Genomic DNA, 17638 nt, shown 5'->3' on the forward strand with positions numbered 1-17638 from the left:
GTATAATTGTGTCTCATAATTAGGATCTGGGCTCTTGATATGGTTCCAGATATAGTTTTTTGTATAACTTCTACAGTTGTCCTCTTTTTAACGATAGGAAAGAGTGGTACTGAATAAATTTGAGTCTGCTGTAAATGTTATTTCAATATATGTATAGGAATTTTCTTTTGTAAGATCTAATTCAAGTAGTTCAAAAGGAGCAGAGTTGGAATCATACCTACCGTGAGAATCTTGTCGTGATGTTTCACTATAGAAGTTTATAATTTAAAGAACTGTGATGAAGAAATACCGCTTACATATGAAGGTGGTATCCAGCTTCCAGGTTATAGGATCGCAGGATCCTTAGAGGGCATCAGCGTTAACTTTCTCCCTGAGGTACTGTGCCCTGCGTGACGCGTGGCAAGCCAGTGCCTGGCTGAGTGTGCTTGGAGAGGAGCTCGTCATCTCCCTGTGGAAGACGTGCCATCTTCAGCCGGACCGGACCGCCGATTTCATTGGATTAGACCACTGGCTTGATCGAAGTATCCAGAATTGGTGGAGGGAAAGAAGTGGAATTATTTAAGGTTTAATACGAATTAGATCATCTTCTCATTTGAACCATTTTCCTTTAGAACAAAGTTCGGGTTAAGATTTATTTATTTGAAAGAGAGAGTGTGTGTGAGTGGGGGAGGAGGAGAGGGAGAGAGAATCTCAAGCCAGCTCTGCCGCTGAGCAGGAGCAGACACAGGGCTTGGTCCCCGGACCCTGCGGTCATGACCTGAGCCCCCCAGGCGCCCCGAGACCAGGGCTGAGTTAGGATTCCCGAAGTGCACGACTGCGTGGGTTGGTTGTGCGCATGCTCGTTCACTGGACACACTGCTGCGTTTTCTTCCAGTTCTGTTCGGCTACGCCACCACCGTCATCCCCAGAGTGTATACGTACTATGTTTCCACGGCGTTATTTGCCATCTTTGGCATTAGAATGCTTCGAGAAGGCTTGAAGATGAGTCCAGATGAAGGTCAAGAGGAACTAGAAGAAGTTCAAGCGGAATTAAAGAAAAAAGACGAGGAAGTAAGTCATGGCAGTATAAAATATCTGGACCAAAAAAGCACTCCGCTAAGCACCCTCACTGTCCTGAGGTTCGTCAGTGGCTGTCCCTCCCCGTGTGATGTGTGCGGGCCACCCAGAGATGCCTTGTCGCGCCCGGTTTGCGATCTCAGAGCTGTCCGTGATGGGACTCGGGGCGAGTGGGGCTGTGGTGGGCAGGGGCGCTAGGCCGAGTGCCGACCTCGTGTGGGCAGACGCTTCCCTTGGCGATGACAAGCTCCCGCGATGCAGGAACTATGCGTTACGTGTGTTACGTGTCTTCCCACAGCATTGAGGAGGGTGAGTGAGCAGTAAATCCTGATTTTGTGGCAGAGGAGTGGGAGAATTGAGAGTATAATGTTTGTCGTGGTGTGTGAGAGGTTCAGAAGAAAAGTTTGGGGTCACGTAATTTTAGTTTCTGGGAGCATAGTCCATAAAATTTAAACACTTTTTAAAAGAAAGATTAAGTAATTTTGTACTATTTTGATTTGCTTCCTGGGATTAATCTACCTCCCTCTCTCTCTCCTTTTAAAAATTTAGTTTCAGCGAACCAAGCTCTTAAACGGACCAGGAGATGTTGAAACGGGAGCCAGCACGACGATACCCCAGAAAAGATGGCTGCATTTTATCTCGCCCATCTTTGTTCAGGCTCTGACGTTAACATTCTTAGCAGAGTGGGGTGATCGCTCACAACTAACAACAATTGTTCTGGCAGCCAGAGAGGTGAGTGATACCTGAGAAACGGCGGCTTCTGGATTAATAGTGAGACTAAGCGTAACAATGTTACTTTGCTCCAGAGGACCCTGGACGGTCAGTCTGGGCCGAGGGACTGCTTCATGTGCCGGACTGTTTTAGACCTAATCATCCTGATTCTCTTTCAAATGTTGGTGTCCCATTTCTGCATCAGATGGCATTCTGTGTCCCGGCCAAACTGGCGTCTTTACATCTCTCTCGTTGATCCTCTTCCCTTCGGTTTTGCTGGGATGATACTGGGCCAGTTGCCTTGACTTGGTTTTGTCTCTCCTTAGACAGAGCGGGGGTCGCTTTACAAGATACCTCTCAGTAGAACATTAACAGCAGCCTAACTGTCCAGCGTGGGGAAGTTAGTTCATTTAGTTATGAAGTTCTGGGTAGTTCTGGGAGTATCCACTCCTCGGCGAGCAGAAGACGGGAGCTTGAGACGTTCCCAGTGCTTGTCTCTGGCCAGTGCGGTTACACTTGACTTGCTTCTGGATGTAGAGTTTGGCGGATCTTAGTCCCCGAATACTAAGGCCTGAGTGCTAAACTGGAAGAGATTTCTGAGCATTTTGTCCTCTCCTTTGCTCTAAAGATGCAGAACCTGAGACAGACACTCGGCCACTTGTCCGAAGATAAGCCAGTTGGTAGCAGGGGCAAGGACTGGGAGCTGAGGCTCTCTGCCTTCGCGCGTTTCCTTCTAGATCTTGCTTGTAGTTGTCAGATGCCACTTATTTAAAAGATAGCTTTGGGGGGGGGTTTAAAATTTTAATCTTTCTTCTGGTAGGAATTAGTTTCTCATGAGGCGTCTTAGCGTTCACACCAGTTTCTTAAGATGTCCTGGGAGGGGGTGGTGGAAGGCGGCGCTGCTGCTCCTCCTCTCTCTCTTCTTGGTCTTAGCGGAATGCAGGGTCGTTTTTATATCTGTTAAATTACACGTTTTACCAATGGTAGGATTTAGATAACGAGCTTGATTTGAAGGTGTCCTTAGCACCTGGGGGACGCCTGCCACAAAAGAACAAGTTCCTTAACATCGGCCCCAGTTTCAGACAAGAGGCCAGGACAGGGCTGAAGTCAGGCCCGGCCAGAAGCAAAAAAATGCTGTACTTAAAAAAACAAAAGTAACTCAGTTTTTCACTCAAGTCCTGTATTTTAAAACTTTCTTGCAAGATGTCCCCATAATGGCCGTGCCCTGTATTTTTTTGATCTCTAGCCTTTTTTATTGGCTTTCAGATGGCCAGGATTGGGTCGTGAAAGTGAGCTTTTGGTGGTGGTGGTGGTGGTGGTGGTGGCGGTGGTGGTGGTGGGCGGTCATGATGGAAGAAATCACTGCATTTTTGTTAACAGTGTCGTCTGTGTGGCATGGAGGGCCTTATGAAAGGTCCGGGTCTGCTGTACCCGTGTTCCCTCGGTCCCACCACTATCTGGCAGTCTGGTGCCTGCCGAGCAGGCTTGTGTCTTGTGACCAGGTCACTGCGCCCCGTTTTGTCTGAAGATGGGTCATTTCTCTACTTCATGGAGTGGTTGTGTGGAGGAAGCAGAGAAGGCACACAGGGGCCCTGTCACAGCGCCGTCAGCCACCTGCCCTGCTGCCAGCACCGAGGGGACACATGGTGAGCTCTTCAGGAGCAGACATACAGGTGTTCTGTTTTTGTTCCCTTAACATTCCTAACTTTTTTTTGTAATTTTTTATACAAACCATGCTGAAATGCAGTTCAGTTCATTTTAATCTGAACCTTATTTCTGCTTCCAACACTGTGTCCTTTGAGATGTTCATTAGGTACTAAGATTGGAAAAAAAAGGGGGGGTAGGGGATAAGGTTCCGAGGTTCCTGGGTCAAATCAATTTGGCAAATGACAAAGACTGAAAACTTCTGTATCAAAGACACTTTAATTGTACTTAATCTGTTGATTTTTCAAGCATCACTTTCCAGTAGAATGGCCCCGTCTTAGGATGCCAGCTGAGAGGCGCGAATGTGCAGCATCTGAGCGCCGCAGTCCCACGCTGCTGCCCCCCACTTCACGGGGGAGCGCAGCCCCCCCGGCCCCTCAGTGGCAGTGCTGTCCCTGCTGCGTGCCACATCCCCGCCCCGCTCCACGTCCCCACTGGGTTGCTGAAATCTTTGCCTTTCTCCCAGCCCAATTTCGTGAGCGTTTTGGCATGCGCGCGTTTTCTCATGTAGGGGTTTTGCCGCTTCCCTCAGTTCCGTTCTCCTCCAGATCCTCCCTCCTCTCCCCCTAGTCTCATGGGCTTGGCTCTGAGGGGAAACGCGTGTTGGTCCATTTTCTTGCCCTCTAAACCCACTGGCCCCCAGCGTCTGACCGCACCGGCTCTGTGGACGTGGGGCCGAGCGTTCCCTGCAGCCACGGGGCGGCCCCACGGGGCGGCCTATCTCGGGAGGCGCAGTGCCTGGCCGCCGCCGGCTTCTTGGGGCCGCTCTGCCACTGTCGTCCGGCGCGGCTGCTTGCCTTCGGCTGTATTCGCGCTCAGGGTCATTCTCTTAGTTCACTCACCGTTGGACTCAACTGGCTCTGAGCCTCTCGGCTCTTAACTCCCGTTGGCACCGTAAACCCCGTCTTCATTCCTTCCAGTAACTCTTTAAGTCACGCTGGTAGTATTGTAATTCATCCAGAGAACTGTGGGTGGGAAATACGGATGTCAGGCCTGATTTTTCTCTTCCTTAACACCTAACACTCCCTTATCACTAAGGTAGATCACTTACGCCTCCTAAAATTCCCAGATCTACCTGGTTTTCTCTGCTTCCAGTCTCCCTCCCCAAGTCCAGGCGATAGCATCTCCCTTGACCACCTTTAATTTTGTTCCCTTCGAGTTCCCTTCCAGTTCACTCTCTGCACTGGACTTCTAAAGCATAAACCTGTTCTGTGACTCTCCGGCTAAAAAACCACCAGTGTCTTAAAAAATCCAAATTCTGGGACGCCTGGGTGGCTCCGTGGGATCAAGCCTCTGCCTTTGGCTCAGGTCATGATCCCGGGGTCCTGGGATCAAGTCCCATGGTGGGCTCTCTGCTCGGCGGGGAGCCTGCTTCCCCCCCACACCTGCCAGCCTACCTCTCTGCCTACTTGTGATCTCTGTCAAATAAGTAAAATCTTTTTAAAAAGTCCAAATTCTAAGCTTTTAGATAGGGTCCTTCCCGAGCTGACCTCTACCATGTTATGTTCTATGTTAACATGGTCGGAAGTCATCTCTTATCAGTGGCCTGTTGCCTCCTAGTATGTTCTGTTCTCCACAAAACAGTCAGATCTTCCTGCTCGTTCTTCAGGGCTTGCTTTTCTGGAAAGCTCTGGCTGATCTTCCCAGTCTGAGCACCTCCATGTTGTGCTGGAAGCAAGCACTGACGGAATGAATACGACGTTCCTGGCGCTGAGTCCAAGCCCTGAGGACACCGGAGGGAAGGCAGGCGGGCTCTGTGCCGGAAGGGCTCGCCTCGCCGCCTCAGAAGAGCGGACGGCGCCCGAGGGGAGAGCTCTGGGCCCGGTCCCCTCAGCACGGGTCCCGCGCAGTGAATGAGGTGCGGCAGCGGCCGAAAGGCCGTGTTAGTGCTATTTTGATCTCAGAAACATTTCTGCCGCTTGTAGCTCTATTCCTAGATGTAGCTGGAACATATCCCCTTCGAGCAGCCCTTACACTTTTCATAAATTATACACTTGAACCCGTGGAGCTATTTTTAGGCTGTTGTTGTTCTCCATTTTCAGTGGCGGCCGGTTCTCAGGTAACCATTTCAGCTGCTTTCAAATGAGCGTTACTGTACTTGCTTCCAGGACCCGTACGGTGTCGCCGTGGGCGGGACAGTGGGCCACTGCTTATGCACCGGATTGGCAGTGATTGGAGGAAGAATGATTGCGCAGAAAATCTCTGTCAGAACTGGTGAGTCTTTGGTTTTTTATTCTTTTTTAAGTAGGCTCCACACCCAGCATGGAGCTCTCAACTCGGGGCTTGAACTCCCCCAGAGATCAAGAATCAGATGCTTAATTGGGAGCCATCCAGGCACTCCTTTTTATTAAATTACAAAGACAATACCGTTTGTTTTAACTTCTAGAATTACTGAGAGAGAAAGGGGAGTTTAAGTGTTTACTTCTGGAGTACCCTTGGTCTCTGCAGTGATGATCTCCTAGAGGTCTAGTTCATTGCCGCTGCTGTTGGACACATAGACTGTTTTTTACATGCATAGATTTAGTAAAATACAAATTCATGTAAAAGCCTTATCGCATTTATAGTCACTTTTTATCAGTGTATTTAAGCAAAAAAATCATCACGTGGGAAATAAAACTTCCAGGCCTTCCACGTGTTTTGTCAGATTGGGGTTCATAGGTGGAGACGGTTTACGGATTCCACTGAAGAGTTCCCGTGTAGCTGAAAGGGCCTACAAGTGGAATAGAAAAAGTCTCTTTGCTTGTCAGAGGCTATTGAACATTTTCTTTCATAACTGGGTTTTGAGAGGAGTTAGAGTTCTGTTGCTGCTTCTCAGCACTGTCTCAATTATAATAGAATTGTCGTTTCTGGCAACAGTGCTGGAGAAGCAGTGGATGATGACTGCCCAGTCAGGCGTATGTAGTATTCTCTGCTGTGGAAGTGTGGTTTGAGTGTCTCTAGTTTATTTTCAAGGTTAGTTCAAGAGATTGGAAGAATAATGGGTGACATCTGAGCTCCCTCATAGAGGAATTTTGCCTGACTTCACTTTTTTTCTCTTCTCTTACAGTGACCATCATAGGCGGCATCGTATTTTTGGCCTTTGCCTTTTCTGCACTGTTTATAAGTCCCGATTCTGGTTTTTAACAAGCCGTTTGCTCGTTTGTATTTCGTTTAAGATAGGTAACTGTTTGTGTACATAGTGTACATTAGAACTAAAAGTGACGGAAAAGACTGTATTTTGTAGCATTGATTTGCGAGTTTGTCCCATTTAATGAAAGTATTACGTCCGAAAGAAGTAATCATTGATTCTATTTGCAACATGGATTTTTAAGAAACCTGATATCTAAGTGTGGGTTTTTCTTTTCTCCAGCACAATTATGTTCACATGGTCACTGTTCTTTTTTAAATATTTTTGGGTTTTCTGGTAGGACAACGATACATAGAACCACTGTACAATGGGGTCTATCCTTGATTTTCTTTTAGCACCGACCCCTTTAATGACTTAGATCTGTTTTCTCCTGGATCACTGAGTGATTTGCCTTAAAAGTTTTCTTGGGAGGAATGAATTTTTAGCTTTTAAAGAAGTTCCTTAAGCCAGAAAGCAGTGTAATCACAAAGTCTTTTAAAACTTGGTTTTTCTTTTTAAGAATGAATAATGTATTACTGTTATGATGAGAATTGTTTGCTAGGTCCATTCTCCCTCCTTTTTTTTTTCTTTTTCTTTTTAATTGGGTAGGACACCCAATATAAAAACAGTCAATATTTGACAATGTGGAATTACTAAATTAAAAGAGAATACTATGAGTGTATTCATATTTTTTCTATATTGAATAAACAATGTAACATAGATACAGTGTAAATAAAAGTGGTATGACCAGAGCTTGTTTTCCTTTGTGCATTTTATAAGTGAGTTTGTAACAGTAATTTATCAAAGTAGTAGTAATACTTATAGACCAGTTTCTAAAGTTGATGTTAAAAAACAGGAGCCAGGCATCTTCTAAAGCCTGTCTTTAACTACCTCAGATCGCTCTGGGACATAGTAGCTACTAACAAGGTTAAAAAAAAAAAAAAAAGTTGTATGGTAGAACAGTGCGTCAGACCAGTTTGATTCTAGAGCCCATAACCACCAGTCTTTTTATCACACTGACTTCAGTAATCACAGTCATGTCAGTCTAACTATTAATGATTCTATCCAAACAGGATCACCACTTCTCCCAGCCTCCTTGGTTCTGTTCCCATGCGCAGTAGCCCTGCTGTTTAATAGCCTCGTAAAAGTAGCAACAGCACATATTGATGAAAAAGTCATTTTTGGAAACTTTCAAGGAGTTCTCTAGCCACCATAACAAGGGCCATTATACGGTTGTAAACACAAGGCCCACGTGTAGAAATACTTCAGAGAAATTTCAGGCAAGACCCCAGAATACACCACTGATTCCCCTAGTACAGCCTTAGATGATTAGAAACAGGGCCAACAAATAATTACATTTTATCTTCTGCAAGAAGAGAATGGATGATTCCTTGTTAGGCAGCAGCTGGTACCATCACAGCCCGGCCCAGCAGTGCAGACAGCCTGGCCTGAGAACGAGCCGGGAGCGGTCCTTGAATAACAGCGTAGCTTTCTGAGGCACCACAACCTTCTAACAGGACATAACTACTCACAGAATTTGGTAGCTCAGTCTTGAAGGTACAAGGTAAAAATCGCAAATGCTGTTAAGACTCCATTGCTGAATATAATAAAAGAAAATGTCACTGATTTTAAAATATCTAATAGTCTTCCTTTAAAATCCAAAATAATGTGATTCGTGTAAGTTACGTGCCACATAAAGCAAGTGTTATTTTTTGAGAAATGCAGGTGATACTGAAAAACATAGCACTGAGGTATTTTTTATTTTTAAAATTGAATAAGGAAACAAAGTCTGGATCTAATTATTTTTACATTCACAAAAAAAAAAAAAAAAAAAACAACCAATGCTACTGCTTGGCTCTTTTGCTATGATTTTCGGTTCTGAAAACATTACAAGAGTCTGTGGGAAAGAGCATTTTAATAGGACATGTAGTTTTAAAAAAACTATGCACATCATAAGCTGGAGAAATGATCAGATACCAAGAGGCCCGAGTGGAGGTAGGCTAATAAGACATTTTACCTCTTCTCAAAGGACAGCTCTGAAAAACAAGGGTAAGCAACTGTAACACCAAATTGAAATGGCAGTCAACAGTAAGTTGGTAACAGAATGATCCACATTTTATATAATATTGTACTTCCAAACTCAGCTCATGCAAATCATCAGAGAACCTAACGTAGCACCATGGAAACCATTCATTATCCCTTCCTGTTTCTGTGCAATGTAGGATTTGGGCAGAAGACAGTACCTAGAAAATGTCAGTCTCGTTTTTTTTAATCAGTTTGGATTTCAGTTAAATGTTTGCTTTAGGAAAAGTAGGTGTTCTTAAAGTCAATTAGCCATTTATAGCTCTACCCTTTTGGAGGTTTAAGAACAATGGGCTACATCTAATTTTTATTTAAAACCAAGAACCAAGCAGTAAGGGCAGCGATGTCAATAGTAGCACACTGAGAAACCACACAGAACATGAGAAAGAATTTGGTGTATGTTTTTACAGCTACTAACTGATGTTAATTAAAAATTTACAAAGATAAAACTTTTTTTGCACTAACTGGTTTCAGTACAGCACTGAATGTGACTCATCTTTGGGCTTCAATCTCTACATAGACTGAATGTGCAAGTGCCACATGAGGTCCTTCCCTAGCTTCAGCCATAGTAAAGTAAGATTTCAAAATCTTTCTAGAATGGTCTAAGAATTACAGCTCTTCTGGCTGACATGAAATTTTTTTTGAAAAAAAAAAAGGACATTCCCTGGCCAACTGTTTTTGCTTGATTGTCTCGTTCTCAGTGCTTCAGTCCCGGGGCGGTCCAGCCTTCCCTCCGCCGGACTCTCCGGCACAGGCGGCACCACTGCCCGCAGTGAGTCGCACCCGCACAGACCAACTCAACACACACATACGACATCTGAATGTCATTTTAAAAGCGATGTCACAGTTTGTTTCCTCAGAAATTTAAAAGCATACATTTGAAAACATCTCATTTTCAATGTAGCCCTCGGAGTTGAACATTTTTTACATGATTAGCTCCAACTTGTGGTTGACATGCTTTCATTACCATTCTTGAAGGGGTCCTGGGAACTAGACAGTATGCCCTGTCCCTGGCCTGTGGGACTCACTCGGGGAGCCCTAACGTGGAAAATTCTGTTCCAACGTATACTGGGTAAGAAGCATCCTCAGAGTTTCTAAGCTTCAAAGGCTCAAACACTACTTTCACTGGATAGTGCTGTATATGAAGGATTTGTTTTGTTTTTAAAGGTCCAAGCAACAGTCACTATATAAAAACAGCGAACGTTTTTTGTAGAAGAGTACAGTGCACATACATTGTTCCACCTATATTTAAGAACTTTAAATGGATTTTAATATGGATAGGATAGTGACGGCCATTAGAAGATGCTGATCATCTTACTAACATTTCCCCAAATGGGCAAAACACAGTGTGTGCCATTGGTTCTGTCATACTGGCCTTTGGCTGTGTTGGGGAAGTAATCATATAAAAAGTACCCATAAAATAGAAAAGGCAGCAAGTGAAACTAGAAAAAGGTTGGAGCTATACAGAGCAGATTCGGAAGGAGTTACCTTTATTTTTTCTTAATTGAGTTGAGAACAGGAGGAAGTGCAAGGGCATCTGGCTTTGGGCCCCGCACTGCCGTCCTGAAGTGACACAGATTGGGATTGGCCCGGGACAGTCCTTGTGAGGGCCAGAGACTGCGCCCCAGGTAAGAAGAGTCAGTACTTTACATAAAAGATCACAAAGCAAAACAAAATAAACCACAAATTAAATACATGACATTGTGAAATCACTTTGATGAGAAAACAACACAAAAGATATTTTAAAATATAAATAAATACATTTAGCCATTTTCATTCAAGAAACCCAGAGAACTGCTTTCAAAGCAATTGCGTCTTTAAAATCACTTTCTAAATTCTTCCATAAATACTCACTATTTTGATTGTCACTTAATGCAGCACCTCAGTGTTTGCTGGTGGTGGTGATGGATTCCACTTAAACAGTCTCTTCATAGACTATCCTATTCCACTAAAGACTGTTTCTCTAGGAACAGGCAGCTTACAAAATATTGTTAAATACTCAAAACAGAACCTGCAGAGTATTATTTTATTTACGAAAAACAAGGAATGTAGTGTTAAATTACGACAAGGGGAAAAATATGCAAAAACAGTCACATGGAAAGAAAGTTTTAATTTTTAAACGTCCACGTTTGCTTAATTTCTTGTGAGCTGTTCAATACTGTTTTGAATATCCTGAATTAATAACTATACCAACAAAATGCATCCCCAGTGTTTCCACAGGAGACATTTAAAATAAGACCAAATTATACTTTTCTTCAACCAAAGTAGTCTTTTTCTCAGTCCTTTTTGTGCAAAAATATTACAAGAGCAATTCAAATAGAAACACTGAAATGACATGCCAACATTTCAGAGCACATTTAAAACACCCAGAATAATTTTTGAAATTATTGTATTCTAAAATATTACTACCAGTCACTTTTAGGTTAGTTCTATACATCTATTCACACTGATGCAATTTTCCTAGACCTCTGAAAATAAACAGGCTCATTGGTCTCTTTTGGTGTCCACACGATAGGCAAGATAGGTTTACAATAGTGTCGAAATGGAACTAGGCATTTTACAATCTCCTGACTCCACCACATTCAAAACCAAAGTCAAAATTCATTTGGCTACCTTGAAATATCACTCCCATAAACCTGCTACGGTTCACTGGATCTAAACATTTCTCAGAAATGTGTTATTTTTAAATTTCACCTAAGTGATGATTCGGGGATCCTTTAGAAATGGTAATGCCTAAGGTAATCAACTTTATCAAAATGAGTAGTTGCAATAAAGTGCTTGTTACATTTCAAAATGATGCTTTCAGACTGCGGTATGTTGTTTGGAGAGTGTGTGCTCGTCCTACAGAACGGATCCCCGGGCATGAGAGGTGGGTCCTCTCACCTGTCTCGGAAGCAGCAGCACTATCTTGTGGTAGGCTGACAGCAGGCACGTTACTCATGCAGATGAGGCTCTACGAGTGCTATGGCAAAAGGGGGAGAAACTTAGAAAAGGGGGAGGCATGTGGAGGGCTCCTACTATACTCATAGTTATATACAAATATATTAAATATGCTATAAAAATAGTCGACTCTTTTCCTTTGCATTTATTTCAGAAGCTCCTTTCAGAGGAATGCTCACGCAACCCAAACAAACTTCAGAGGGTCTCGCTCTCCAATCACTAGTAAAATGGCAAGTGCCTTTGTGCTGTTTCTTTTCCACCATTTGGAAATCCCAGTCCGCCTACTCCTGGCTAGACTCACTCGGCAATAGTAATTTCCAGTGTTTACACCTTCCAACATCGACTCCAGGGGCTGAAGAGAAGGGTCACAGATATCGGAAAGGTCACAGACTCGAATGAGTTTTACACAAACGTTCACTGACAAACTTTTGCAATCATCAAAGAACTAGAGCAAAAGAAAAAGGGAGCAATGGTCAATCCTCGAGTAAAATGCTGTTTGCCTTCCTCCTTACAAAAACGAAAAGGTCTACCTCACTGTAGTGGAAACATCAGAAAACGAGTAATATCCAGTTTAAAAGCATTTTAAAGGATTGTGTGGGGCCAGAGAAGTACTACTTGAAGGGGCCCCTTGCCAAGGCTTCTCGCACAAAGGCTCCCCTCCCCGGAGCACCTGCCCTGCAGGGCGCCGCGCCCGCCCGAGCGAACCGCAAGCAGACCGCTTGAAGGCAAGGACCACAAACTCGTGCTTCGGCAGGAACCAAATCACATTTTCACTGTTCCGCACAGAGGATTCTATAACCAACTTCTCAAAGTCCCTGGCATCCTCTGATTTCTAGTACATTCCTAAACCAAATTTAAGTGACAAAGCAGAGCATGGGACGCAAATGACCCCCTCAGCTTAGGACAGAGTTTGGAGGCGAAGGGTCGGATTTGCTCACGTGCATTCCCCATCCCTCCTGTTAGCTTGTTCTCTGATGTATTCTACCGAAAATGGGAGTAAGTTTCGAGTGTCCGGGTTCTGGTCTGACCCCAGTCTCAGCAGCATCCTGACTGATCCTCGCCACCCTCCCTCGAGGTGTCCCGAGCAGGGTGGCCGCAGAGCAGCTAACATTTCCCCAGGGCTTCAACAGTTTCAGACCAAAACGTGCCACCCAGAACAAGATGTTTTTTAAGAAAAATCAAATCTCTGTGAGAGTAAAGCAGAGGGAGGGTAATGACCTTGAAGTAGCCGAAAGGTGTCTCTAGTTGGTATTTTTTCATTACGCAGATTTGGGATTTTAAGGAACAACTTTGGCTCCAGAAATGAACAAGAGGCAACTGCGGAATCTTCACCAGCACGTCAAGTCTCAGTGACTGGGGGGTGGGGGGAGGGACAGCTCTGCAACCCGAGTTCAAGGAAAGCAGGAGGAAAACACAGAAGGGGCCGAGGCAGCTGGTGCTCCCTCGCTCTAGGACAACGGTTCGTACTGCCGGAAAAGGGACAGCAGCTAGCCGCTCCTTTAAATTCAGCAATCCATTCCACGGGCAAAAATGAGCTGTGAAGAACAATAGGAATTATAAAATGACGTCTTGTCTAATTCTCCTTCCCAAATATGGAAAATACTTGAAGGAACTGGTAGAGGAGAATGTGAACAGTCTACAGCTTTACCTTGTGGCTTGTCTTACGCTTTGCCTTTGTTAACCTAAGTACACAGTACTCGCAGCTGGCCAGCGTTCCTTCTAAGTATGGTGTTTAGAGGATAAATCTCAACAGAACAGTTCTTCGTATCTTCTGTCACCCATACCGCTAGATACTGCCAATGAACAAATGAGGCACAACTCAAATATATACGGAATGGCATAAGGCTGAGAAAGGCAATTTGAAAGGGGAGAAAATCAGTACTGTTGCCGTATTGTGCCACATCAGTTTCGTCTCTGTGTACCTGTGCTCGAGTTACACACACACTCCGCCGCCTGTTCGGGACATTCATGAGGAAGTCAGAAATCTCTTCCTCCAGATCATGTAGCTAGAAGAGGAGCTTCTTGATATGTTAATTATTGATTGGTATCTAGTGACACTTCTTTTGTAGAAGGGTAGGTACCAACTTTCTTTGGTTATTTTCTTTTTCAATATAACTTTTTAGTTTAAGTGTGCCCAAGTACAGTTGTCTACAGAAAGACAAAGTATATCCCTTCGGGACGAGAGCAAAGTGGAGGACAGAAAAGTCCTAAGAACTGAGCTTAAGAGCAATTCTGTAGTAGGTTGTTTTCATTGCTCAAAACCTTCTGCTTAACAGCCTCAGTTCTGTTACACATTTTCTTTTAAGGTCAATTTTGATCTATCACCAGCTTGCCATCCTCCCTTTTCCTCAGTAATAATTTTTGATACTCTAATAAGATATTTCCATTAATTATCCTTTGCTCTATAGTTGTAAATTTAATTTTTAGTACCATAAAAATCTATAAAATGCTTTATGTAATTTCTGTTGGAATTTATTCCCTTTAGAATCTAATATTGCCAAATGAAATCTTAGTTCATGTTTAGAAAGCATGTGAGTTTACAATATTCTATTGTTACAGTGAAGGCAAAGCCAATTCCTACCCCTTCTTTTTTCTTTGTAGGAATATCAACATCATATTGAGAAAATACTTACAGGTAATTCTTAACTGTTTAGCTTGAAAGGAAGATGTTGATTTAGGGAAATAATTGTGTGATCATATCAATGACTCTGGTAGTGTTAGGATGTCACCCCCCCACCCCAAGTTACTTGTACCTCCAGTCCAAGAGACTCAAAGCAGTCTTCCTGGGAACTGAGGAGAATCTTAATGGCACTGACACCCACATGCTGTTAAAAATGTACTAAGGTTTCGAAACTGCTACTGAAACCAGACAATGAGATCAAGATGGTGAGTTATCACCTGAATCAAAATCAAGGCACTATGGGTTTTTTTTTTTCTCTCAAATAACCCTGAATCATTTCTGACTAAAAGAAGCATTGAAACTGTGAAGGATATAATAAAAAGATTCCAACAAATCCTAAAAGTTAAAATTCCCACCAGTGAGAATGTTAAAAAGTGCCTAAAATCTTTTGTGTGCAAATTTTACTCCTATAACTGGAACATTCTTGAAATGACTTTCAGGCTTATTGAAAGCCGTTTACACAACTATTTCCAACTATGAACTATATCAAAATATGTGACCAAAACTTCCAACCACCTAAAATAAAGCAGTGCAAATCCTATTCTCAAACCTACATGAAAAATAATGAAATGAGGGATATTTCTGGAAATCCTGTTGCTTCAATAATTTAACCTGGAAAAAAATATCCATTCCCAGCAGCACATCATACCTCACGGAACAAACTGTGACATCACAGCCAAAGTATGAACAAAAAGCCTTGTGCCCCGGAAAGTGAGTAGAACACAACTGTGTTGTAAACAAAAGGGGAATCAGAGAAAGTACTGGTTTGTACATGGTGTCAATCTAAGGAAATAGACCTACGAGGAGATGCTTTCATGCAGCTTACAAAATGTTTTGCTTTCTTCTCCTTTTATCCAGACATATACATAATTTTTTACAACATCTACACATAGAGAATTTGAACCACACAACATTCTGAAATTAATGACTATCCAATCATTATCTGAAAAAGGGAGAGGGAATGGGGAAGGGGCTACTGCATCTACTGGACTGTCTTCATGGCATCATTGTAAGCAACCCCTGACGTGATAGTGGTGTGTCCTCTGTAACACAGAAACAGGCACAGAACCACTAAAAGTTACTAACATTGTTAGTGCCTTTCTGATTGACTGGAGGTCATGTTTCATAGCTGAGCTTCTTAACATTTGGCAATACACTCTTTCCATCGAGAAAATTGCTGGGCGAGGAAAACACTGTCAGAACTGGCTATGGCCCCGTGATCCTCTCCTGCCGGCTGGTATTGCACGGACATCTGGAGCTCTAGGCAGCGTTTTCCCTGCTAACCAATCCCAGAAACTACAACACTCAACACTGCATCTTGTGAAACTGCTGGAACTTTTCCTTGTAGCCTCAGATCGTCTGAGCAACTGCTCTGGACAACCCCTTCCTCCCCCGAGGTCAGAGAGGAGGCGCGTGTGCTACTGCGGCTGAACCTTGGAAGGGTCGCTCAGCCCGTCAGTCCTGTGCCGGTGCAGCTGCTGCTGCTGCTGCTGCGGAGCCTGGTGCTGCTGGTGATGCGACGGAGGGAAACCGCTCTGCTGTAGCGGAAACGCGGCAGAGAGGATGAGCTGAGCAGAAGGACTCCCGTGGAGCAACCTTGAAGTCTAAAAGACAAGTGCATTATGCAGCATTGCTTTACCCGGTTAATCTGTTCACATCAAGATTTACTCAAGTTTTCTACTCTGGACAGGGACAGAATCCTTCAATTCCACCTAATCTACATCATTTTTTATCTTTTCATTTAAAAATAATATTTTGGGAAATGCTTATGAGATTTCCTTTCTTTTTGACAATATAGAATTTTTTTAAATTTATTTTTTAAGGGAACTGAGCTAGATATTTTTTGGTATAGAAAGCATTCTATGTCTTGAGACCAACCACACGTACTTTTTCCCTTTGTACACCTTAAAGACCGCAATTTTAAGCAGAAAGTAAAATGAGTAAAATGCAAGCACAGCTGAGAATGCAAGAAACACAGATACTCCGCAGCCAGACAGGGCCTTCCGCGCAGGCTCCTTCAGTTGGTCAGAGCAGCCCTTCAGGAGCCGAGAGGGTGGGCCGCTGGGTTCAAACTGGCGAAGCCATTCCCAAGACTGGGAGACTTGTTCAAACTACTTACTTCTCTGGGCCTCGGTTTCTTCATTTACAAAATAAAGATAAAGTGCCTCCACAGTGGGTCTTTATGAAGATTAAATATTAACATTATTATTTAGAAGTACCACAAAAAAGAGGGCAAAGTGAGAGACTTCAGTCCTATATATGTAGCAGTGTGGTTTAAAAATCAAAACAACAACAGAAAAAACAAGGGCACAGGATGGGACGCCAGAAACCCTGGATCTGAGCTGTGCTCTGCCATTTATCAGCTGGGTAACCCTGGGCGAGTCTCAACTCCATGAGGTTTCTCTCACCTGATTACGATTTCTGGTGATACAAAGAAAATTAGCCCAACTTTTACAATGACTCTTCTTCCTCACTACTGGCAACACAAACTGATGCAGGGCTCCTAATCCAAACACGGGACTGTGATGGGAGACCTTCGCAAATGCATATAAAGGGCACGAGCGCGTAGACACACACACACACGGGCAGATCTTGGAAGCTTAAGCTTTGCCAAAGACCTGGACAAACTTCTTTCTCTTATTTAGGAAAAGCTTTTGTAACAAAAAACTCAGGATATTTGTGAGCTTTACAGGATTACAACAGAGGAATATTTTGGAACAAGATGTTATATAATCAGAGAAGCCAAATTTATATTCACTCTCTACACAGAAGTGTATTTCTAAACGATACTGTTGATATTACTTCTTTAGGGGTCTCATGTCTCTGGAATTCTTTGAGAAGCAGGGGAGAAGAGAGTGCTTGTTCTTGTGCTTGTGCAAGGGCCCTTGTTCCCTGATTTAGGAGATTGAGATCTTAAGGCAGGTTCTCTCCTTTTTTAAGGTTTTGCTCAATTGTCATTGAGTATGGCTTTCTATAGAAAACAGTTGATAACTTATTGTAAATTCTAGTTATTAATTCATTTATAACAACAGCTAACCTAGTCACTAAGAGCTGCAGTATAGGCTTCGGGTCTAAGGGGCTGTCATCAGGACTCTCAGAGGTATTGAGGCAATTAACCTGTTTTAGTTTTCTGTTCTCTCCAAGAACTCTATTTGCACCGTTAACACTAAGGGTGGTAGAGTAAGGATGCATTTATGCCTGAGTATACAGCCTAATACTGAATTTTGTAATCATACCATCATACACACATAATCATACATCTGCATGACTCTAAAACTGATGATACGGTATGTGGCTGGCCTCGATGGACTGGTCTCCAGACGAATCTAGGCTAGCCTGTATTCAAAACTGCTCCCCGT

The 17638-nt window shown here is 43.4% G+C and overlaps 2 protein-coding genes across 7 annotated transcripts in view; one reads left to right on the forward strand and one right to left on the reverse strand.

Annotated features, from left to right (window-relative positions):
• The window catches only part of TMEM165 (transmembrane protein 165), a 31283-nt gene extending 23954 nt beyond the window's left edge, over positions 1-7329 (forward strand). The window contains exons 3-6 of the mRNA XM_032334348.1: positions 875-1050; positions 1606-1788; positions 5580-5685; positions 6518-7329. Of these exons, the coding sequence (XP_032190239.1) occupies positions 875-1050; positions 1606-1788; positions 5580-5685; positions 6518-6594 (542 nt within the window). The 3' untranslated portion in view covers positions 6595-7329. The remainder of the gene's footprint in view (positions 1-874; positions 1051-1605; positions 1789-5579; positions 5686-6517) is intronic.
• Positions 7330-7782: 453 nt separating this feature from the next.
• CLOCK (clock circadian regulator) overlaps positions 7783-17638 on the reverse strand; it is a 134445-nt gene continuing 124589 nt past the window's right edge. For all 6 annotated transcript variants that reach the window (XM_032334345.1, XM_032334346.1, XM_032334342.1 and 3 more), the window contains one exon: positions 7783-15883. In XM_032334345.1, coding sequence (XP_032190236.1) covers positions 15698-15883 — 186 coding nt within the window. In that variant the 3' untranslated portion in view covers positions 7783-15697. The remainder of the gene's footprint in view (positions 15884-17638) is intronic.

The sequence above is a fragment of the Mustela erminea genome, chromosome 2, assembly GCF_009829155.1.
Source record: "Mustela erminea isolate mMusErm1 chromosome 2, mMusErm1.Pri, whole genome shotgun sequence".
NCBI lineage: Eukaryota > Metazoa > Chordata > Mammalia > Carnivora > Mustelidae > Mustela > Mustela erminea.